We start from the raw sequence: 24,736 nt of genomic DNA on the forward strand, positions 1-24,736 counted from the left end.
AATCTGAGTGGGTGAGGACTTCAGGTAGTAGGATAACCAACTGAAGAAAAGCTCTGGATTCTCTATTTTAGGGCTACTTAGAGCAGAAGACATTCTAGAAGCTGAAAAATACATTTAAAGAAAAGCTTCATTTTCTTGTAGAAGTCCAATAAACAATAACAAGAAAATGTAAAGCTTCTATTCAGCAAGCTAAAAACTGATTTCACTCTACACACACAGCAACAGTTTGGAACACATGTTCTGGAGTCCAGAAGGAAGACGACCAGGGCAAACAGGAATGAAGATGGTAAGTCTCCATATCTTTCTCATTCTTAACTGTAAGAAAAACAGGAAAAGCCAAAGCAAGAGAATCTACAGGCTTGTTTCAAGATTTCAATCCTTCACACAGCATGAAATCAAGCAAAGTATTACACAAGTATGACACTAATCATCCTAGTTGTACCATGTAGCAAAAAATAATTGTATGTAAAAACGCCAGTGCATTTTGGCTGCAACATATATGAGCTTGCATATATGGCAATTATTCCGTGAGCAAATTGCAAGGATTGGTGCCCATATTTCTTACTACTCTACTGGCGACCTTGCAAGTTCAACCCTAAAGAAAACAAAAACACAAACAAAACACTACACAGTATTTGTCAACATTTCTCAGAGCAAAAAGATTGAAGTTCTAGCTCCTGAGGTAGGTAGAATGTAAGACAAGTTGTATGTGCCCTTCAGCACAACTATAAAAACCAACACCATTCACTCCTTTGAAAGATTAAAAATGCATCAGGCTATTTCCAAGCAGAAATAAAAATAGCATTAGTATCATCATGCAAGTCAAAACTTTGCCACTCCTGTGTAATGTAAATCACCACATGAAACATTCCATACCATTATGACTACTCAGATAAGAGGCACCAAACCTCCTCTATTGATTCCACTCAAGACCCTAAAGTTATACAGCTCATGCTGTTAATTCCTAAGATAGACAAGAGTACACTACGTGTAAACACACAGAAAGCACACTCCCACAGCACACTATGAGGGCCCGAGTACTTACCTGTCCTGGCAGGTGCAGTCTGAATACATAAAAACTCAGCAATAAATGAGTCACTTAAGATGCAAGTACAAACTTCAACGATAGTATCAATTAAGATTTAATTTGAAACCAGTTTAGTAGTCAGCATGGGGAAACTTTTGAAATACTTAGACAACAAGCATTTAAAACAGTAATATTTCTTACTTATTTTATTGCTACAAACTGGTACATCTTATCACAAAAAGCTACAAGGCATATTATAAACACATACTCTATAATACAGAGTGCAATGCAGTCCCCCAAACAGCCACACTCAACAGCACAATTTTTGAAGTTACTCATCCTGTACTAGGAGGTAAATATTTATAAGCTTACACGATAAAGCTTTTAAAATATTTACCCCCACAGACCCACCCTCCTTTTCAACTGATTAGACCAAAAGTTATTATATCCAACTTTCAGTACACACACCAAAAAAAATAGGATGCTTAAAAAAATATACAACACAATGTTTTGATCAGCTTTAACAGTCAGTTTTCTATAAAAAGCTCAACTAAAATAGTCTTAATTTCATTTTAACAAAATCAGAAACACAGAGGAATTATATAAACAAGTTCTCCATGGAATGGAATGCATGCATATGGTGGGGAACCTTCAGATCCATTTGAGACTATTAAAAAGTCTGAGCCACTTCAGAGCAGAAATAAAAAGCCGGTTTGCCCCCACTAATTTATTTTCATTTTCTTGCACTTAGTTATCTTCAGTGTGGTCTAAAGTGAAGTCAGTTTGTTCTTCAGTTTCTTCCTCCTCTTCTTCCTCCTCCTCCTCACCCTCAGCTGGCTCATCAGCTTTTTCTTCTTCTTCTGTTTGCTGCTCCTGAGCCTGATCATTAATCTCAAAAGGATTTTCACCCTGAAGTAGAAGATTGAAATAAATATCAAAGTGTTTATTTTCAAATATAAAATCATACTCATCATTTCAGTGAATGAAAGGGGCAGCCACTAAGAAATGCTACATTATTTTATACAGCTTTTTAATAGTTGTGGGTTTTTTGCAAGAAAATCAAAACATGCTGGATTTAAAACTAGCAACACATCTTTATGCACATGGGAAACTGGGATCCCAATAAACTCTTTCAATGAGAGTGGAAATGGCACTGAGAAAAAGCCAAGTATCCTAAACACAGATTTCACTTCAACATTCAGAAATCAAAATTACATGCTTAAGTTTCAACATGTTTTAAATAAGAACTACAGCTGTTCCTTTTTCTCCCCAATTAAAACCAAATTGGAACAGCAGAGTTTTGTTCTGCTTTTCCTTATTTACAGTCTTCATGTACTCTGAATAATTCTATGAAAAAAGGCATACTCCTCAGAAAATTAAAAAGAAATCTAGACTTTATTACACTGATTAGCCTGAAATTCATTCCACTGTCACCCCTGGAAAATTACCAGTTTTCTTAATACTTTAAATACACTGGCATTCTGGGTTCATATTTCCTCCATTTCATACAATTGCTCAGCATGACATACCTCAGCCTTCCACTGTTCATATATTTAACTGTGAATAATCAATGAATAGTAACAGCATGACATACCTCAGCCTTCCACTGTTCATATATTTAACTGTGAATAATCAATGAATAGTAACAGCATGAACTATTAGGAGTTTCTTGGCTATATCTCGTTTCATGTTCATACATCAGATAAATCAAGTCTGATCTGAACATCTGACAGCAACCACACCAGGACTAGGATTTTAAGAGTATTATTTCAAGCAAGATACAAAAGAAAAACTGAATACTATGCCCCTTGTCCTTTTTTCTCCAGGCCAGTTAGATTTCTCAGGTAGAATCTTCCAGGTGGCTACTGAAAAATTAGAGAGCTATAAAAATATTCAGCAAATGCCACAAAACAAAAACTTGGTTTCAGTATTATTTTATAAATCAAGAGAAATTTTAAATTCAGATTTAGATTTAACCCAAAGAAAGCAGAATTGAGACCATGTTTTTCCTGGAAGACTGCAGGTCCCAAATGCACAAGTGTTCTGCTCCATCACATGCTGTATAAGAAAACTGAACTACTTCAGACTCAGTTAATTACAAATTTGATTAAGGATGAAAGAGATTTGCATAACCAGGAGCCAGATATATCTCACTGAGCAGGTCCTGGTGAAAGTGTATGAAGTTCAGCCCACCACAGAAAACACCAGTGCTAAGCATTGTGAAAACGTCAGTGGTCTCCTTGTGAAGACGATCTTGCAAGTTTTTCTCTCCTCAGCTTTTGAACTGATGAATCCAAATTTCCACTCTCCCTTTTACCAGTCTCCCGCTAGGGGGCTGCATTGGACTGGGCATGCCAGGCATGAGGAACTGGGAAGAGGTGGCTGGATAGTCCAGCAGATATTCCAGGCTCTATCTGGCCATTTGCAACCTTTCTTCAACAGACACACAACAGTTGTCTGAAACTGATTCACACACCCATCCACACGTAATTTTCCAGGACACAACTAATTTGACATTTTAAATCACAATTAACTTGGGTACTGGCTCTTACCTTGCCATATTTCCAAAAGACCCTATTGCTTTGTCTGAAAGACCCTTATTGTCGTGGCACAGACAGAATCATAAACCAATTAAAGGTAATCCAGAAATAGCTAACAACAGTATTACAGAGTCACTTAGCAAAGTAAGTGGCCCAGGAGAAAAAAAGTCTCCATTTTGCTAAAATGAATTCACCTGTTTCTCAGGCCACATAGCTACAACAGAGGCTCCCACGTCTTTTAAATTCTCTTATCAACTACTCTTGCAAGCTTTTGTTTTTGTCATGATTCCTAAAAAATCTACAGAGTAAAAAGTAGCTGAGTAGTGTGCATGCTATACTTCAGCACAAACCCACATGCTGGAGCTTTTGTTTCTAAATGTAAAGATGGGAGGAATTTGTGTTTTCTGCTCTGCAGTTAACATTACATATAAAGACACTGCTGATGTTTGTCTGAAGTTTGTTTTGGGGTTTTTTTTTTATTAGAGAATCCAATTAAAAATTGCCTAGATAAAAGTTTTAAATGACAACCAAAAGCTGGTGAATCTGAAGGTGGTAATTTTTGCTGCAAAATAATTTGAGACAATGATTTTTGTCTGGCAAAATACATTAAAAGTATATTAAATCTGTGAGCTATCTAAAATACAGAGGACTGAGGTTAAATGCTATCAACATGGAAAAAATGGCAAACAATTATTTTCTTTCTATTTGCAACTTACCTTCACATACAGCTCATATCGAGCCTTGACTATAGGATTATTCAAGATGCTGGTAGCAGTAAGAACACTCTCCCTTTTTATTTGTTCTCTGTAGGCCTAGGAAACAAATTTGACAGTGAATAATTATCCTGTTCCTATAACAACTGTCACATGAATTTGAATTCACGGTCAGTTTCTGTAAATAAAATAATGAACACACTACAGTGTGAACTGCTTGTTCTCAGTACGTAAGCCCAAACCACATAAGCCTAACCAATTAGGTTTAGCAGTGTTTATAGATTGTTGCTTTAGCGTTGGTCAAAAGATGTATCTTGCATATATAAGGGTCTATAACCAGTCATCTGTTCTCATCTACAGACAACATCCAGGCTTCTCCATCACAGTCTAAGACATTGTTGAAGGTGGTCCTGCTCATTTTCAGAGTCCCTTCCAACTCAACATATTCTACAACATTTCAGTCACAGAAGCTTGTATGAAAAAAACCCATAACTTTGGTAATCTTGCTTACTATCATGCTCATGATACTCTTTCAACAGCCCTAAAGTTTATCACTATGAATTTTAACAGGGACAAATACAACACAACTGCTAATTCTAAACTGCTCTCAGGTGTCTTCAAATTAAAAAGGTAATGGCCAAGAAAAGAGACAGTATGTCTATCTTGCTAGAAACACATGTTTCGCTTTCCAGTCTGAGTAACAAAATGTTTCCAATACTTAAAACTCTGTAAAGCAAATCCTCATCAAATGAAGAAGTGATTTCTAGTAACTTTCTCATGATTTTCTACTGGCAGCTATTAAGCACACCAACATTTCATTAGCTGGGGTGCTTAAGTGCTGGCTACTTCCTGAGGTGTTAAACTTACAAAGTGCAGTAAGGACATTACAGTTTTCTAGAGAACAAGGCATATCAACAAGAACTTAGAAATTACTTGCACCAAGAACTGTAACACTTTTCACCTATTTTTTAAACAAAATGTCGTATCTTACTTGTTTTCCTTTTGTGTGATCGGGAGATTTTAAGTGTTGCTGCACAGAACTGTGCAATGCAGGAACATAAACACTGCAAGCACTGCAGTGAACAGTCTCAACTTTCATCATATGGTCGTCAGCTGTAACCCCTGCCAAAGAAGATGCAACAAATCATTAACACAAAATGTGTTACTTTAGGCAACTGGAAAAGTAGCTTGTTTGGTTTTTTATCCCAAAATTAAAAGCTCTCATATGTTAAACATATCAAACTGAGCCACTGAGGAATATTCACTTAAATTCAGGCATTAACATTAGGCTCTCTGAGGGCAATATTGGAAGATGAAGTTTTCACTTCAATGCTCCAACTTCACCTCTTCACAGACTACACATGAGACCCAGGCAAAGTACAAAAATGGCATTGATTTTCAATCAACAATAGCCAATATCCTTAAAAATACACATTTTGATATAGCAAACAAAGCTCCACTGAAGTAACTGCACATACTTTACCCCTTATAAAAGCTAATTTACTTCCTTGCCCTCCCTCACTATCAGGAAGAAGCACATGAAACTAACTCCTTTTGCAATTTTAAGTATTAGCTTGGTAACAGAACATTCTCACCACAAAGGAAAACAGGCCTTCCAGAGTACTTTAAGGAAAGTACACAAGAATTTGTGGGATTGTTAAAATGTTGCCTGTATACCCATTTTTACGCAGCTTTTAGTATTTAAGTTCAAATTAGGTAATACTGCAATAGTTATTGCCTAAAATAAAGATGTCTCGTTTGGTTGTAGCCCATATTCTGAAATCCCTCAAAGAAGGAAGGATATGGCACAGCAAGGCAGGGTCACATTAACTGCTCCAGAAAACTGCTTGTAGGGCAGCCAAGGGGAAAAAAATTCCAGGCCAAGATGCATATTGGATAACCAAAAAATGCTCCAACTCCTCCTTTTGGCACTGCCCTTCCAAACCACAGCAACCCTCCTATTTGCACTTTTCCAAATCCTGTATTTGACCACTATCACCTTATTGCTTTATTACACTCTCTTTCAATCTACTGCATCCACCTGCTGTCACTCCTCATGCCTTCTACTGAATGAGACTGTGGCAAAGCCTACAGAATTGTTTGTCAGGTACCTAGCACGATGTTCTCACCTTCTGACAAGATGACCTGGATACCCAACAAACAAGGTTTGCTATCTCCTGCTGTGCTTACATTCCACATGGGATCAGAAATACAGCAAGGAATGTCAACCAGGTACAGAAAAGATGGGAAAACTAACTGATTTTATCCATTTTATCAAACTCAAAGAAGAATGAAAGGAGAAAAAGACCAGGAGAGTTTCACATGCCTCACCTTCCATTATATCTTTTTCAGCAGCTTGGGAATTCTCCGTTTGGTTACTTGTCTGTTGCTTACGCATTGCTGTCTTCTTAAATTTATTCACCATACACTCCTACAAAGGGAAAAAAACTGTAAATATCTATGATGTACAATTGTTTACATTCCAGTATTAACCCAGATTTTGAAAAATCTTTATAACAAACAGTAAATAATTGCTATTACTTCTTAAGGCACTACTTTCAACTGTAAAAGTAACAGTACTTTAGAGACTTTGAATTTGCTTCATTTGCTGCAACTTTCAGTATTATGTGCTGCACCAAAACTCATCTACAAAATGACTAATGGTAAATAAATAAATGGTAAAAATTTTAACTATATTCTCGTGAAAAAGTATTATACAGATTAAAACCAGCTGTCTTACATGAAGAAATTCCATCACTACTTTGTCAAATTTTGTTTGCTTCTGGATATGATCCAACGTCTCCTGGTGAGCTGCACTCTCCAGATGTGACTCAATTTCTTTTTCTTCAAACGTTCGAAACTTGCAAAATGAGCAAGTAAATGCCATTCTATCAAGAGAAATACATTAAATATTACTATTAAAACTCCTCAAAATAATGATACTTGACAAACCCAATCAGAAAGGGAACAGGAAAAGCATTCTTTGAAGAAGCCAAGTGAAAAAGAAATGAAAAAAAAACCCCTAGAGTTTTTCCATTACAAAGGGTAAGTGCTACATTAATCAAATATAAATCAGGCCAGTGTCAGAGTAACAAATTATCTATTCAGGAGACAAAAACTGCTGAAATCAGATGCCAGGCATTCAAAAGCCACATTATTCTGTGACTTCATCTATTGCAGCTCTCTACTTCCTGTCACCTTTTGTAGTACATCTCATAGGCACAGAATCATAGTCCAGCCAGGCCATGAATTATAAGTAATTACAAGAATTCATATAAAGCTCATTTCCCATACAAAAGCAATGTAATCTTTGTAAGTACATATAAACTCCACAGTACAATGAGGAAAAGTCACTAATCACTAGCTAGGATCATATACTGCACTGACATTGAACAGTTTTGTACAGCGCAGCCACTGGGCAAGAGTAACAAAGTTACAAACCTATTTTTATACCTATTTTTGCTAGAAACAGTTGACCACAGATATATACACACACACATATATATATATATACACATAAAAGCGGAATAAAACCAATTTCTAACAGCTTTTTAAGTCAACATGAACAGAGACTCCAAAAGCAGTAGCATTCTGATCTGCTTCTCAAGTGTGCACTGATGCACTTGTGGGGGAGAAGGGGTTAGTAAATTGTGGATTTTCTGATAGAACAGTGGTCCAATGAAACACCCACTCTTCTAAGCCACTGAATTTGGGTGCCAAGTTTTGGCTTGAGGTTTTTTTCTTTATTTGGGTTAGTTTTTTGCTTTTGCTGTGGAGCAGGGGAAGTTGAGGGAAAAGCCTCTTCCACACCCCTCATTTCTTTCTTGCATTTCATTTTCCTAAAATCAGTCCAAAAGAAAAAAGCATGTGCTCTTGGAGCACATTAAGGGCATTTAAGAAAAACACTGTACACAACACAGAAGTTACAGCACAAACCTGTATCCATCACCGTATTTTTCACTGTTTTTTTCTCTTCTACGCCTTTGCTTCTCTCTTCTGGCCTCAATCCGCCGCTTTTCTTCTTCCTCACTTTTAACTTCTCCTTTGCCATCTTAACATATAATTGAAGAATTAAAAACCAAATTCAAAACAAACAAACAGCAGAAGTACCTGTCTTCCCTGTCTCCACTACAAACACTTCAAAATGCACAGAAAGCCCCTGTAACAACATGGTTCCATGGCTTCCTTAAATGTTCTGAAAGTTTTGCTCCTCTAGAGACGACCAATTTAAATGCTTTCAACTTTGCAGCTAACGGTTTAGACTTTAGTTTACAGTCATAAAAGAAATTCTGAGTTAAAGCAACTCCTTCCCTATTGTGCCTAGCTATAAAAGGCCTCTTCAAGTGACCAGAAAAAGGTAACTGGAAACGCATAGAGAAAAACACATTAAAACTCTCCCATGTTTTTAGAGCACCACTGCTACAGTCCCCTCACATGAAAGAAAACTCTCTCAAGGCTGTCTCCTCTACTGAGAAGGCAGTTCCCAAAAGTAAAAGCAAAGGTTCTCATAAAGGAGACAAGTCAGTGTTGCTTCAAGTTATGGTACCCAAACTTAAACTCAACAACTTTATTATTTTTACCCACTAGACTTCACTTGCTTTCATATATTCCAAAGATTTTCACCCAAAGAAATAAACCAGTTAATGGGGGGGGAGGGAGAGACAAGGACAGACAGATTCAACACACAACAAAGTACCCAAGCAGACCTTCAGAGAAGAACTTGATTAAATTACCACCTGGCATGTAAATAAGTGTCAATGAGTAAATGAATAGAATTTAGTTCTACAACATGTAAGAGTTCCAAGGACACTAACTTTTTGAAAAAGTGCACTTATGTTTGTCTTTCCTATGTCTGCTTTAGTAGTCTATGGACAAAAAGAAAATATTAGAATATTATCCAGTGGGTTGTTTTAGACAAAAAAAAAAAAAAAAGGATCACTTCATTTTCTTTTACAGTTCAATCTTAGAAGAGAGGTCAGCCTCCAGGAAATCTATCTCCATCCAAACAGCAACAGAAAGGAACATACAACAGCATCATGCACAAACACCAAGACTGCGAAACACTCTGTGGATCAAGACGTGTCACTGAATACTGAAAACATCTTCATGACTAACAGATCCTCATTATCCCAAGGTGTATCATTTTTTAGCAAAGAGTTTCAAAATTTACTGTGATCCAGAGAGGAGAAAAACTCCTGTCCATGAGACTATTTTTTAAAAAAATCAAATTGAAAACAAAAAAACACCTATCTACCCACAGAGGCAATTCCCATACTGATCTCAGGATATAAATTTCATTTAGTGCATTACCACTAACCCTGGAAATATGCAAAGGACTACTTGTTTTACTGCTGTAAAAACCATCTGGTATGATATTCTGTGGCGTGAAATGGCCTCTATTTTGACCCTCAAGCTCATAAATTGAAGTGTCTGTCCTGTGAGATGCTGGGGAATGGGGACCTGAATCTATATATAAACTAAAAACCCCCTCTTTCCTTAAGTGCAGTTATGTAAACTTTTAAAACAAAAAGAAACTCACACAATTTTAAAATAAACTCAAAATATTGACTATTACTTCAAGAAAAGAAACACTCATTTGGCTGCAAATTTCCAGCCCTCCTTGCCCTCAAATGAGACTACACCGTATGCAATAGGGCAGTACACAAGGAAAGGGAGAACTAAAAGCAATTTCAGCCCTATCACTGGATTTCTTTTACTGTGTGTCTGGGATCACTACAGTTAATACACACTTGAACTGATTTTTGTAAACTAATAATAAACCCGTTTCATTAAGACTGCATGTGAAACAGACCCCGCATTCCTGACAGCAGCTCTCCAAGATAACTGAATCCACTTTATTTAAAGTGACTCACCTAGGGTTTAAGGGTGAAGTTGATCAGCTAGTGGGATAAATAATAGGATATGGGTGAGGAACCAGTGGGATGAAGAACATTCAAGCAATGGAATGGCAGCAGGTATAGAAAACCACAATTTTTTTTTTTTTCCACAAAATAAAAAAAAGGCAAACAACAACATATTTAAATGAGCAGAGAGCAGAGACACAGTAAGCATGAAGAAAACCGAACAAGTTATACATGGGTATTACAAACAATCATATTTCCACAGCCTAAATTTTTAAACTCTTTGAACAAAAAACAGGCAGCCATGCTACCAAATAACTACTAGAGGTCATAAATACAGGCTTACAAAATGTAATCCCTCAAAGCCTCACAAATAGAATACCTACAACACCTTACCTGACAAAGCAAACTGACTTACCTCCAAAAGTCTGATACCCAAGATCATAAGCATCTCTTGTGAAGTCTTCATATATAACAACAGCACCACTTGTATCAACTTCAATTTCCTAATAAAGTCAGACCCGTAAATTAAAAAAGCCATTCTAAATCCAGAAAGGCAGTGTAATTTACATTACTTCCAATGATCTGCTACTTGCTATTTTTTAAATATGACAACAAAAGAAAATGAATTATCTTGTGGAACTCCATGTACAAACACTTCTAGCTCTGCATTTCTCCACAATTCCTTACTAAATTATTTTCACAATCAAAATTCTTTTCTATATAAATATTTTTACTTCCAATCCAGACTTTTACTTAGTTGAGAAGGTGTTAATACCCTCACACAAAAAGAAGGGAAATGCCATTCCAGTCCTGCAACATTAAACCAGAATAAATATATATACACACATGCTTAGCTTACTGGTAACATTCTCACATAGTGCTGCAACTGATCTGTCTGAAGGAAGGGACTAATCTTCCTACCCTATCAGAGTAGGAAGACCTTCTTTTAACACTGACCCTTTTTTATTTATCCTCTCTCCTTGATGTGTCTTATGTCTTAGCCACTCCTCCTCACTTCTGTTTAGTGATCTCCTTTGTACCCACCCAAGCAGATCATAGCTCCATGAGCTCAAGCTACCTGTGGCAACATGGGAAGTGTTCATATGAGCGCTCTCTTGTGCACTATGTGAACAGGTAGGGTCTACAAATACACCTTAAAATTCACCTTCTAGGCTATCTGCACAAGCTATATCTTTCACTCAACATCAACTGCTATCAAAATAAGACAGTTTTAGATAAAGAGAAAAAAACCCAAAATCATGTTCAGAAAAATGTATCTAGTTTAAAGTTCAATTTGGTAAGTCTAGCTTGAGAATTATGTGTCTTCAGGTATACTATGCAAACTTCAAGAATCAAAACATGTTCCAGTTCTGAGAATCTTTACCTCTATAGTAGAATCCTGGTAAGATGTCTTCATGTCTATTAACATAAAATGAGAAACAATGCAAAAGTGCTGTCACTGACAATTCATTTAAAGACAATAAGATATTTAGGAAAAAAACAGCTTGTTATGCAGGGAAGATTGTCTACATTTACAATTTATCACAGTTTAGTAACACTGTTAAATGTAAAGTCAGTAACCCTTAGAAATACAAACTAAACACTTTTAGAAGCAATCACCTATATCTAACTCCAAAACAAGAATTTCAAGGTTGAAAGGACAATACAATTTTGAGATAGATTTTCATTCATACAACAGATACCAACTGCATCAAAGTTTCTGTTAGTTGTTAGTCACTTTTTAGTTTTCAGCGACATTTGGTCTTTCAGCTCAAGTTTCAGAAACTCTGTTAAACTGCTCAACATTTTCTTCCCCCTAATCTCAGGGCCACAGGACTGCCTGCATTCTTGCAGGCACTATATATTCCACTTCCTAAAGTAACCCCAATATTATGTATTGGTCTTTGGATTGTGGAAATCAGTGAGGGGGATGGAAAAATAAATTAGAAGCATTGTGCCTGAATGTAGCTTAGAAAGGAGAATGTACAATAAGTGTACTGAAAGAACATGGATGTGCATTTTAGAGACGCTTTTCATAACAACAAAGCTGATGAGACCACCAATAAAGTTCCCTATACAAAAGGCGGGAGTGTGTTCTATACAGCCAGTTCCTGGAATTGGTACAGAACTCTTGACATTACAGTTAAGGGAACAGTTATGTAATACATAATAATGTAACCAGAATAACGAAATCAAAACCAGAATTTATGCCTCAAAATCTCTGCCAAGTCTGTGCATTTACCTTGCAAGCTATGAGCTACAGCAACTTCAAACTATTTTCACGGGTGATTTAAAACCAAACTACATAAAACACTGCACATCAAAATTACTAGGCAATCACAAAAATCATAAAAACTAAATTCTGATTGCTGTACACACTGTTCACAATATGTAATACTCAAGTTTACATTCCCTCAAAGCAAGTACTTTAGTCAAACCTCACTAGTGACTTTTTTCTCCAACTCTGACTGAAATATAAAAATTTAATATTAGACCTGTAGAGTATCTTTATGGAAGTTAAAGAAACCAAGCACCACTAATACAATTTGCAGTTTGTATTTAGTTTATCTATCTCATTTCCAGTTCTTCTTGTCATTAGAGCATTTCATTTACAAGTGGGAGCAACCTCTTTCTGCCTCTCATGATTATTATGTAACAGTTTTTGCCATTTTTGCAGTTTCCCTCCTTTTCCCCCACGCCTTATATCTTTATTTTAATCGTCACAGCTGATGCACTACTTTTTGTAGCCAAAGAATTTGGACAGCAGGGCCCAGGCTCATGCAAGAGCGTGTTTTAGTATTTGTCAGGCATTGTCTCTTCAGACAACTTAAGCTCTAACATTATTTTTAGTAATGAAAATTTGCCTCCAGGAAGTATCATCATAAAGTCTCAATAAGATAGTCTTCAATGGTACATATCTGAACATATCAAAATATTCAGTATCATTTAGCAAATAATCTTTGCAGTAGGAAAGTTAGACATGTAAATTCCTAAAATCCACTGTGGACTATTTGAAAGACAGAAAACAAAGAATTACAAAACAGCACATACAGCCCTCTTTCTGAATATTAAGACAAAATAATTTCTAATGAATAAAAAAAAAAAATCACTAATTTTAACTTCAAAATTTTGACACTTGCTACTTACTAGGTGATTTTTTCTGGCTCAGCTTCAAAATAGGCTTTGTCATTTTGGGTTTCTTGATAAATGTCCCACCAGGTTTGTTATATGGCTGTGGTATCATTTTTCTTTTTATTCCTCTTGCAGCAACTGCTGCAGGACTGGGTTTGTTATGATAGTCAACGACAATTCCAGGTCTGTGCATTCCGCCAAAGTCTCCCATATGCTGAAAATTTGTGAAATCAAGAAGAAGGTGTTAGTATATGAAAGCAATGTCAATAAAACAACTACTTGGTACAGTATGACCGTGACCTTAACTAAAATCTTGTGTTCTAGAGCAAAATGCAGGAGGAGCCTTAAGCTCCTGGTCTGATGTTTGTTTCTGCAATGGCATTATGGGTGTTTGTCCAGTAGAACTAATACTTATGTATAAACTGTGTTTCTGCTTATTCAGAACCATTGTCCAGGCAATGAACATATCTGTCATATCTCAGCCTAACATCCTGGCTCCTCTCTTCAGATTCTCTAGATAATGAATTCCATCTGCCTACGGGGAAAATAAAAAAAAAATTTTAAAAAACAGAGCTTAACAACTCAGTTTTCAACACTAAAAAAAAAAAAAATAGAAGCTTTAACAAAAAAGCTTCCTTGTTTTGCATCTTACACAAAATGATATAGTAGTGATCTGAAAACTGAGTAAAGAAGGTTGCCCACCGTGGAATACTGATTAATTGAAGGAAGCCCATTCTTTCTTTTATCTATCTTCCCAGTGAATTCAATAAAAGCAGAATTTTTAAGTCGGGCCTGCAGAGACCGATACAAAAACAACGCAGTGATAGGAATGAAAATTCCATTGAAAGACTAAACCTTTCCACTATTTCTAAAATTATATACAGTCATTTGTGGATACTTGTACATGAAAGTTACCTCTCTGAAGACACAGAATAAATGAGTAATCTGAAGAGGGGAATTTAGGTAGCTGGAGTATTTTCAAAAGTGCTAACATACTTCTTAATATTAGCTTAATTACTTGATTAATAAAGGGCAGAAGAGAGCCCACAGACTGGATGAGTGACTTGGATAAGCAGAAATATATCTCTTTCCATGAGCAGAGAATTAGTATTACACTGTCAAAAGAACATAAAAATAACTTCAAAACCTTTAAGAAAAGCATTACTTTTTTAAAGCAGATTTTAAATGACAGACAGAATGTACCAATACAGGCACTTTCCATAATCAGAAGTCCATGCACAAGATCTCCATGTTAATTTATTTAGCTGAGACAACTATAGACTGCCTAGCATGTACATTTACATCAGACACAAATTTGACATTAAGTACACACTGGATAATTCCAAGTTCAGGTTTTTTTAAACAGACAATCTACCTATTAAAGGTGCAATGCATTTTACATATGGTAAGTAGTCTAGCCTTTACATTCTCCTTTATTACATAAAAGACTAAAATGATAGATTTCAAAAGCAAATTAAAAAAGAACTCAGTTGTAACTCTGCACAAAGCTTTGAGATCTAAATGAGTTCTGAAAGAATAGCATAAAGGCTTAAGAATGTAACATTATCAGCTTCACAAGCAGAGAAATGAAGATTAGAATCTTTTTCTCATACCATGCTACATGCTAGCTAACAGCCATGTGCAAATCTGAGCTAAAAGGTGAATATGGCAACTACAATACTCAAGAATGCTGCAAAGTAGACTTTCTGGAACAAAACCACCACGCATGTTAAGCATATAAAAGACCCAGTAAAAAATAATTTTCCTCTACTCTTCAAGCTGTATAGTTTAAACTTAAAGAATCACTTCCCAAAGAAATACAGCACGCTCAGGAATTTTAAAAGGTAAGTTACACCTAGAGGCACAGGCAGAAAGGTGTTCACTGAATATTTCGTGTTTAAAAAAAAAATCAAAATTGGGATTATAAAACCAAGACAAAGGGACACCATCAACCTAAAGTTAGTATTTCTGTCAGGTTTGGGGTTTTTTAATTCTCTTCTGCTGTATTTTTTTCCCCTACCTCACTTAACATTAGGCATTACTTCCTCAAACTGATCACTATTTTGCATACAGTTAATCATGCTGTTTCTAGGACATAGACTTTTTACATCCCATACTGGAAAGAAAGCCACTGAGAAGCACTTAGAACTTAAGTCTTCAAAACAAATACAAGAGGACTAGGCACATTGTGTGGAAATTAATTTCAGTTCTGTGAAAGGATCTGATTTCAAGTTGATGATGCCCCTTTAACCATGCTTCAGTTCTGAGAAAGAATCACTGTAACTGCTAACCACTCACCTTTGCCATTTCCTCCCCATCACCCTTCCAGTAAACAAGTCAGAGCGAGAATTAAAAGACTTGATGTTTGATAAAACATGTACTCAACATATTAAAGAATTAGCTCAACTTTTCCCTGTACATGAACCAAAAACTGCTCTAGCATTCACAACCTGGGTTTTATTTTTTGCTTATACATTGCACCTTTAACCTACTCAAAACTTCAAAAGACTTTGAATTCAACTTTCACAATATTGAAAAATTTCCTCACCAGCAGCAGAGATGCTGGTGTTTACAAGGAAAAATGAAAGTCCTTTTAATCCCTTTTAGACCAAACCTACTACTTTTATCTTCACCTTTCAAGCAAAAGGAGAGATTTAACAAACCTTATCATCTAGTCTATTACTCATTACTTTCAGCAGAAAGAGGGACTGGGTTCTACTTGAAGACAGCTTCAAAGGGATAAACAACATTGTCAACCATGATCGTTTGTTTGGACAAAACCCCACACTGTACTGAACAGTGCATTCATTTTAAAGCAGTGGTCTTGAAAGGGTTTAAAAGAGTGTCTAGTGAAAAGAATCTGAAAAGATTCTGTACTTACTCCTCGGCCTCGGCCTCTGCCTGTTGATGGTCCTCCAAAAGCATCATAGTTTCTGCTTCCAAATCCACTTTCAGGATAAGCAGGCGTTCCTCTCCCCCGAGAGCCTACAGGTGCAGGCTTCATATGGGGTGAAGAAAAACTGCTGTAGGAAGAGTAACTCTCTCTTCCTCTGTCCTCCATAAACCCAGGCCTCAATTTTGAACGGGAGTAAGGTGCTTCCCAGCTAGACCCGCCCTGGTTTCTACCTCCGAAAGAGTCAAGGCTATTCCGGTAGGAGTTGTCAAATCGACCACCATAACTACCTCCGAAGCGGCTTTGTTCGGGTTCATTATAACCATAGCCAGATCTGTACAGATCTCGCCCACCCAGAGAAGACCCGGAGTCGTAAGACTCATAAGGTCCAAACCTGGAAAAGTTGCACAGTGAGGAGAAAAAAAAGTAAGCTTACTAATGTTATACATTTCAAAAGACAAGTTATCAGTTGACATTTATCAACTAAAATCAATTTATTACTATACTGATCTGTACAGTTGTGTTATTGTTTAATCTTGATTAGGGCTGGGCAATTCACACTATGACCAGACAGAAAGCTATCTGAGCCATTTTTGCTACAAACAATTCTAAAGTTCAGTATACCTGAACTTTGTTTATTTAAATTTTCAGCAACATTTACTTACTAAAACATTATTGGAGCCCAGCCCTAGTCTCACAAAAATAATCACCTGCAGACATTCAAAGCCTAGTCAAACTCCCCTTTCTTCAAAATCATACCCTCACGGTCTAATAGTTAAATAGCAGTTGAGAGGCAGCTTAGTTCTGAACTGAGAAAAAAAAAAAAGTTTTGCCTTTTTTAGTGGTACAGTTGTGAGTTCCAAGTATCCCACAGTTCTCGTTTTAAAGGAAAAATACATATGCTCTTCTGTTCACGTTTTTTCTTTAAGAATTTTTTTTTCCCTGTAAAATTAAGTCTCACAATCAAAGAAGTTCATGGTCTTCAGTGTATCCAGCTTTCACTTGCAGACCACTAGGTCTAGCAACTCTGAAAGTCTCCCCAAAGCATGCAGAGTGGACACAAAAGAGCCCTTGGAATTTCAGAGTAAAGCAACAAGGAGCTACAATCTTCAGCTATTTATTAAGAGTTTGCTTTGCCTGGGACATGGGCAGTGTCAGGCTAGAAATCAGTATCTGTAACTGCTTGGAAGGGAAACACATTAGTGTCCCTGCAGGGTTATAACAGGGTGACTGAGCAGCTGGGAAAGACAATCCCTTAACTGATACAATGCAACCTACAAGAGACTCAACTTACTAACTGTATCTACAGTAAACTGAATGCTCTCATTTCAAAATCTGTTCATCTCAGAAGACTCAAAGATACACAGAAAATGACACTAGAAAAAGTCCATGCATAACATTAGGTTACATAGCAAGTGACATTTTGGCGTTGAAGTAGTCATTCAACCTCCATCATATGCAGATTACTATATGGTAGGTACGGCTCATTCCTCAATCTCTGCTCAGACTCGTAAATCAGTATTAATGTTCATTATTAAACAACTTATACTTAAATGCTTAACAGAACCGAGCAGCAAAACACAACACTTCTCCAGCCTTCCTGTTTAGTATTGTCCTTCCCCAGTGGCACCACAGTGACTACAGACAGGAACCACACAGTAATCTGGCAACAGCCAGACAAAAATTCAAGGATGCACACAAGAAAACCATCAGATTATCTATGTTTTCTTCACATTTTATCTCCTCCAAGATAGAATCACTACTCTGAAAAGCATGCTTCTTTGAATGCAATTTTAAGACCTAAATCAAATCAGCTGCTCCCTATTGTTTTCATCTGAAAGAGCAAATAGTACCCTAGCATTAAATACACAACTTTCAGACCACTGCATCAGAATTTTTAGTTTTAGACTACTCCATCTTACAAAGCAGCCCAGAACATGCACACAGTTTCAAGAGTAATCAGTACCTTCCAATGAAATAATCTGGACATGACTTTCAGATTCAATACCAAGATCACTTGAGCACTGCACATTTAAACCAAAGAACACATACCCTAAATGTTCCTTGAAAACGGAATGTTGATAGATTCAGTCTAAGGCACTAAACCAATTAGGTCTAGTCTGCTATGTCAGAAATGGTGTGTCAGGCCAATCAGCTACAAATTGCTAGACAATACTGAAAAACAAAACTTTTGCTATTTTCGTTCAGACGCACTGTTCCGCTGTCAAACTTTTCCACAAAAATGCTGATTATTACAAGAATCTAGCACTTACAGTTTAGTATTTGCCAGTATTTATCAAACATGAAGACTCAGAATGAAAGTGTTCATACAAAATCATAACAACATGCCTCAGGAACACTTAAGTTAGAAGAATGATTTAAACTTAAATTGGATTTGATTGATTCTTGGGACAACTGAAGGATTATTTTACCTGTTACCACCACCACCACCTCCTCCGCCTCCACCTCCATGACTCTCCATCCCATAGGATTGGTTAAGGTAAGAGTCCATGGATCGTGGGCCACCATAGCCTCCATGCCCATAATCCCGGTCCATGTCTAAAAAAAGAGCAGAAAAATGTTTATAAAGAAAGCAAGTGAGAATTCTTATTAAGTAATCTAGTTTAAATTCTTAAGTAAGAGGTTTACTCATTGCCACGGTACTTAGAAACAAAATACAAAATTGACAGTTGCAAACCAATTTTGACACAGTGATTAGAGAAGCCACGTGTCTTTGCTATCATCTGAGCACCTCTTGACTGGAATAAAGTTCCTAATCTTTTCCAACAGTAGGTAACTCAGGATTATTGTTCCATCAGCTGGAATCGTCACAAATTAAGAGAATTAAATGAAGATACCTGATTAATATGTCTGAAGTTGTAGAGAATTAAGATCACTTCCAACCCTTTCATAATACAAAGAGCTCAGAGGCTCTCTCCATCCAATGCCCCAAGAAACTTTCACTCACACTGAGAAAGTCTGGGTCAAGGTTACATGCTGTCATGCTGCAGTGCAGGCTCTCTATATAGGCTACGGTCAAACAAAAGAATTTTCTGCCATCTAGCACAAACAAAAACCCACCCAAAGCACACTGAGCTGCAGCTCACTAACTGCGCTAAGGTGCCGGTATTTCACAGCCAGTGATGTCACTTCATGACATCTCAGCATCTTGTAGTGAAGTCTGGCAAAAGAACCAACTTCCTCCTCAGCACTGGAAGGCCTATGTAAAAATCCTGGACAAATAATCACTCAAATTCAAAGCACTAAAGCAATGCTGCAGATCTGCACAATGATTATGATCCACTGCCTTTCTGTAATGTACACAATCTGCACTTCACTGGCATTCTGGAGACCAAAACTGCTTCCCAGTACCAACCAACACCAAGGTTTGGGTAATACCAAGAAAACCTGGCAAGTCAAGATTCACAGAAAAAGTAACACAGGGAAAGAATACACAATGAACACAGGAAGGATAAAAATGAAACCAAGTAGCTGTTTACTCTGACAAGAGAGAGTATTTTATACATTTCAGTATCTCCACCATGTAAACCACTGACTTTTCCAGGACAATTAGCTCTCTTGAAGTCATAAGAAGCTGTCCTATTTAAAGAAATACAGTAACTCTCTGTGCATATCATTTCATGAAAATAACTGTAGTGCTGAAAACACATACATAAATTTTATCCCATTTGTACCTAGTTCTTGTTAGCACCAAATCATTGCAATTTACTTTCTTGTATCTGTCAACAATGAAAATTCTGCCAATTATATTAAGATGACTGTATCACTTTTACATAGATATTCTTAGCATGCCTGAACAGAGACTCCAACACATAAAGACCTACTGCTGATTTTTATTCTAATGATCATAGGTACTTTCTAAAAAATTAAATATTATACTTCCGGGAAAAGAAAAAAAAAATTCTAACACAGAAGTCACACTGCACCTTTTCATATTCTGCACATACAATAAAGATTAAAAAACCAAAGCATAAAAAAACCTTTTCAAAACACTAATCATGTAGCACCACCCATCATCAACTTAAATTGCAAAGAGTTACTGCAAAAAGAAACAGATGAGGCTTCTAATAAAAACACCTAATGTTCCTCTCTGGTGCTTCTGAATGATCTGCCAACTAATCCAATACATTGCCTTCAAGACTTGCACATAAAGATGCAGACCAGCAAAAAGAGAAGACAGTCAAGAAAATAAACTCAGTTTCACAGAAATTAAGACTGACCATGGGATCATCTAATCTCAGATCCAGGTTGTTAGGTATTTTAATATAGGACAACCAATCAAAAGACACTGGCATTCTGAAAACTGACATACCGGACCTGAAAGCACCCAATAATTTACCTCCATTTCACCTGCTCCCTATTATCTATAGGCCATAAGATGGTAAAAAATCAATGAGGTTAAGAGTTGAGAACTGAATCAAGTCATCCAACAAGGAAGAACACAAGACACTGTCAAGATCCCTGACACTGCAGTGCAATTCTGGTACAGCACAGGAAGTAGGGACCAGTGTTATGCATATGCCAGCAGTTCAGTTTTGGAAAAGCACAAAAACTTTCACATGCAAAGAACTCTTCCAAAAATGGTTTAAAAAGCATCATTTTGAAATATATATTTTAGTCTAAAATTTTTAGCATGAAAGCAAATACTAAAATACAATTTACAATCACAGGATAACTTCTGACACCCACACTTGCTCAACACTCCTTACTCAGTTCATGTTATATAACATCAGCAGTCTTGCTACAGAGCTATGCCAGTCCCTAAATCCTCAAACCCCTGCCTTCAGGACATCACCACCATCTCCTCCCTAACAGTGAACAATTTATTCATCGCTTTCCACACTCACTGCCCTGCATTTACCTACATTATAATATACTCATATTTGAAAATGGTTAACACAGGATACAAAAGGTACAAAGACATGAAGAGGGATGATCACTTGAATGATTTACTGCAAGAAACTGGAGGGAGCAAATGAAATTTACAAGTAACAAGTCACTTTTTACAAAGCAGACATACAAGTCCCAGAACCAAGTTACAAGTAGTAAGCTACTAATGATTAACAGGGATTTAAGACAGAAATTGGATAAAACAACTGACAAGAAATCCAAAGCATGTCAAACACAGACTATGACTGGGAAAGTCTTCAAGCTGCAAACCAGTGAAGGCATATAAATATACCAGAGCAGTACTTGTACTACTTGTTCCATGCCTCCAAAGAGAGAGTGACATACAGGATATTGCTCAGGTAGGGTAGACACTTTTGACCTGATCTACTGAAGGTGACCTTATAATCTCCTTCCAACTATTTCATTAACTGTTCCACACTGCTGATCAGTTAACCTATCATTCCAACCACTGCCCTCCTGGTTCAGTCATCAGCTGCAAACTTTACCAAAGATTCCTACATTTTATACTTCATGCCCAGAGCATGACAAAGAAACTGCATTCAACTTAACAAGTACAGTATTTCTTCAGGTATTAAACTTTCCTCTCAAAGTATGTTCTTCAGACAGGCTTTATCCTAAAAATGGGGAAACATACAAGACAACAGTAAATACTCGTTTAGATAAACGAAAATATAAAGGACCTTAGTGTAGTAATTGATTAATAATCACTGTCAGCACCAGTAGAGATATAGAGAAGTTGCCTGTCTGTGCAGACTAAATGTGAATCGTTTCACATGCTGAGAGAACACATATTTAAGTACTAAAGAAAAAACACCAGGAATTGCATTCCAGTGTCTCAAACCAAAAAGTCAAAAGAGTAGTAGTTCATTTAAGTTTAAATAGTAACTGCTTATCAAAGAAGCTTCTGAAGAAATATTGTATCTGTTTATCTATGAAAACCACTGAATTAAAAAGAAATTAAAAAACAGTGGTCCATATTTGCTCTTAAAGCTTAAAAACGAGAGAGTGAACCTCTGAGATGACAGCATTATCAAAGCATCTGAAACAAAGAACTTATTAACAGAGTAAATCAGGTTTTGGCATCTGCAGCTTCTTGCATAAATACCCTGCGGATGAACGAGTCACTGAACTTAAGCAGGGAAATAGAAGAACCTGCGAAGAACTACCTGGTTTTTAATTTCTAGACTATATTGAAAAGAGGGGAGAAGAGCTACCTCAAAGGTGAAAATAATATATTACCATTAAATTAAAAAAGAATGGTATACTAAAACACAAGTTCAATCTAAAAATTAAACCGTTAATGTATATGTATTTCTTCAGATTAATTAAAAAAAAAGAAGCCATATTTGGTGGAGAGAGCATTTAAAATAGCTGCAAAATAAATCTCAATAGCCAGTAAAGAAAAATAAAATTTTCCAAAGGAAAAGAACTACAAAGTAAACAAACAGTAGGTAAGACTCAGAATCTCTTGGTAAAAAGAACTCAAAAGAAAAAGCTTTAGAGCAGAGAACATTGAAATCATATTCACATCATAAAGACAAGAAATAATTTTAAACAGTGTGCTCCATATGAAGCAGATGAAAAGGCTACGAAAATGAGAAAGATCCTGAAAAATTAATGATAAATTAAAAAAGCTAAATTTTGACTACCAGAAGCTTAAGGGTCTGTTGTGCAATAGGAAGCAGTGTTTTTTTCAGGCACACTACATTTTCATAACACCATGTCTAGGTTGTTAGCACCACAACCTTGTCATTAGGCCATTTTCCCTTCCAGACTAAAAGGAAAATAGCTGCAGTAACTAAAATATTAGCTTGAATATTTAATAATATTTCTGCTAACAATACTAACAATTTATTCCAAAAGGCATGTCAGCTCTGGGCTCAAACTGAGCTGTCAGGAAGGGACAATGGTGCAATTACAGGAGTCATCAGACACACAACTGAAAGTGCTTCCCACTGGCTGAAAGTTTCCAACAGAAGAACCTTGCCAAGAGCTCAAACAAAAACTAGGCAAAAACGACAATTCCCAACATCTACCCTCTGCTGCCTGTCTTCTGAACCCCACAAAACAGCCCTTAGTTCCCTGCATAGAACCTGGGTAAAACAATTTTTATGCATGCCTTGCTCATGTACATACAATGTATAAACAGTCATGGTAAAAGCTTCAAGCTGCATACATCATAATTAAACTTTTGTAATAATTACAAATAACACAAAACTTAATTAACACAATGAAAACTATTACTATAGAGGTACATGAAAGGAACACTCTAATTGTACAATACACATTTGATTAGTTACTTCCCCTACAAGGAGCCTGGATTCACTTTAATATTTGTGTCATCAGACCTCAGAAAAGCAAGTTCTGGTTAACAGTTACAGTGAATATTCCAATAAGATACTTAAACTGGCACTTAAGAATAACCTTTCATTCTAAAAATCAAATGGGTATTTAATTAGTACTCAATACAGAAGATGAAAAAACAGGGCAATATATTTATTTACTATTTATTAATCTTACTATGCAGAAAGATAAACGCAAAATAATATAACTGGAGAAAAAAAAAAAAGCTAAGACTCGAGAAATGTGTAACAAAAATTATTACATTGCAATCAAAGATGCCTCTGTAATTCAACGTGTTATTTCCATATAACAGCCAGCAAGAGTGTCAAGAGAAGCAACAGCAAGCACTTATTTGACAGGATCTGTAAACACAGCTTGGATACAGTATCAGTAAAGCTTTTATATTAAGATCCTTTTAACACTTGCTTGCATGCTGGCAAGAGATGTCAAAACATTTCTTGAGTCTTTTCTAAACTCATAATCTTAACCATTTTACCAAAGTATGTGCACTCCTTTTTATCTACTTAGTATTTTTGGCAGTGCGAAAAAAAAGAGGTAGCTTTTAGTCTTGGCTTTATGTGTTTTTTCTATACTCTTTCCAAACTGTTAGTTAAACTAAACTTTAGTGGGGCAAAAAGTAAATAAAATCCAAGCAGTTACAGGCTCTGGTTTACATAAAAAAGAAAAATATCCTTTCTTTTCAACAAAAATAGTACTCTGTAAGAATATATTGGTTTATGCAAAAAAAGCCATCATCTTAAGAAAAGTCTGTATTTCTACCCCACCCCCCAGCCCCACTCCTTTATCTCACAAATTTTCATTTGGAACGTGCAGTTCCCGTTGACATGCCCAAGATGAAAATCGAGTCTCACTCCCAGACAGTTACAACTCTTCCAGAAAACAACATGAGCACTTAAACCATGTTACGCACTTTAAAAAACCCGTTTCCTTTTTTGTTTTTGTTAACACTGATTGTTCAGCCCCAACTCTTTTTACAGGTTAGACGTATTTATAGCTCATACCTGAGACTGACCCACTGGGCATGTTCACACCACAATGCATGGGGGTATCTGGGAATCTCCAATCTCTGTCTTCAGCTGGAGAGGATGGGTCAGTGAGAATGACTTAGTGCTTAGCAAGAGCTGGAGGGGAGAGACAGGGAGCCGCAACAAGAGGCGGCTCTCTCTCCTGTCGGATCTCCAGGCTCCTGACACGACCCCCTCAAAGAGCTCGCCCCGAGCTCCCCCCGGCTCTGCCCGCGCCCCCCGCCCGCCGCCGCCCCCTCGCCCCCC

At 36.7% G+C, this 24,736-nt stretch overlaps 1 protein-coding gene across 2 annotated transcripts in view; it reads right to left on the reverse strand.

The window, feature by feature from the left end:
* Positions 1 to 1,129: 1,129 nt before the first annotated feature.
* Positions 1,130 to 24,736, reverse strand: part of ZNF326 (zinc finger protein 326) — a 24,016-nt gene continuing 409 nt past the window's right edge. The window contains exons 2-13 of one of the 2 annotated variants that reach the window (XM_041483179.1): positions 24,467 to 24,541; positions 18,602 to 18,728; positions 16,158 to 16,563; positions 13,292 to 13,490; positions 11,529 to 11,563; positions 10,560 to 10,647; positions 8,217 to 8,331; positions 7,021 to 7,168; positions 6,612 to 6,711; positions 5,272 to 5,402; positions 4,284 to 4,379; positions 1,130 to 1,936 (exon numbers count right to left, since the gene is read on the reverse strand). In XM_041483179.1, the coding sequence (XP_041339113.1) occupies positions 1,775 to 1,936; positions 4,284 to 4,379; positions 5,272 to 5,402; positions 6,612 to 6,711; positions 7,021 to 7,168; positions 8,217 to 8,331; positions 10,560 to 10,647; positions 11,529 to 11,563; positions 13,292 to 13,490; positions 16,158 to 16,563; positions 18,602 to 18,728; positions 24,467 to 24,541 (1,682 nt within the window). In that variant the 3' untranslated portion in view covers positions 1,130 to 1,774. The remainder of the gene's footprint in view (positions 1,937 to 4,283; positions 4,380 to 5,271; positions 5,403 to 6,611; positions 6,712 to 7,020; positions 7,169 to 8,216; positions 8,332 to 10,559; positions 10,648 to 11,528; positions 11,564 to 13,291; positions 13,491 to 16,157; positions 16,564 to 18,601; positions 18,729 to 24,466; positions 24,542 to 24,736) is intronic. The other variant, XM_041483180.1, reaches the window with a different exon arrangement.

Source organism: Pyrgilauda ruficollis, unplaced genomic scaffold, assembly GCF_017590135.1.
Source record: "Pyrgilauda ruficollis isolate IOZ18807 unplaced genomic scaffold, ASM1759013v1 scaffold6, whole genome shotgun sequence".
Classification (NCBI taxonomy): domain Eukaryota; kingdom Metazoa; phylum Chordata; class Aves; order Passeriformes; family Passeridae; genus Pyrgilauda; species Pyrgilauda ruficollis.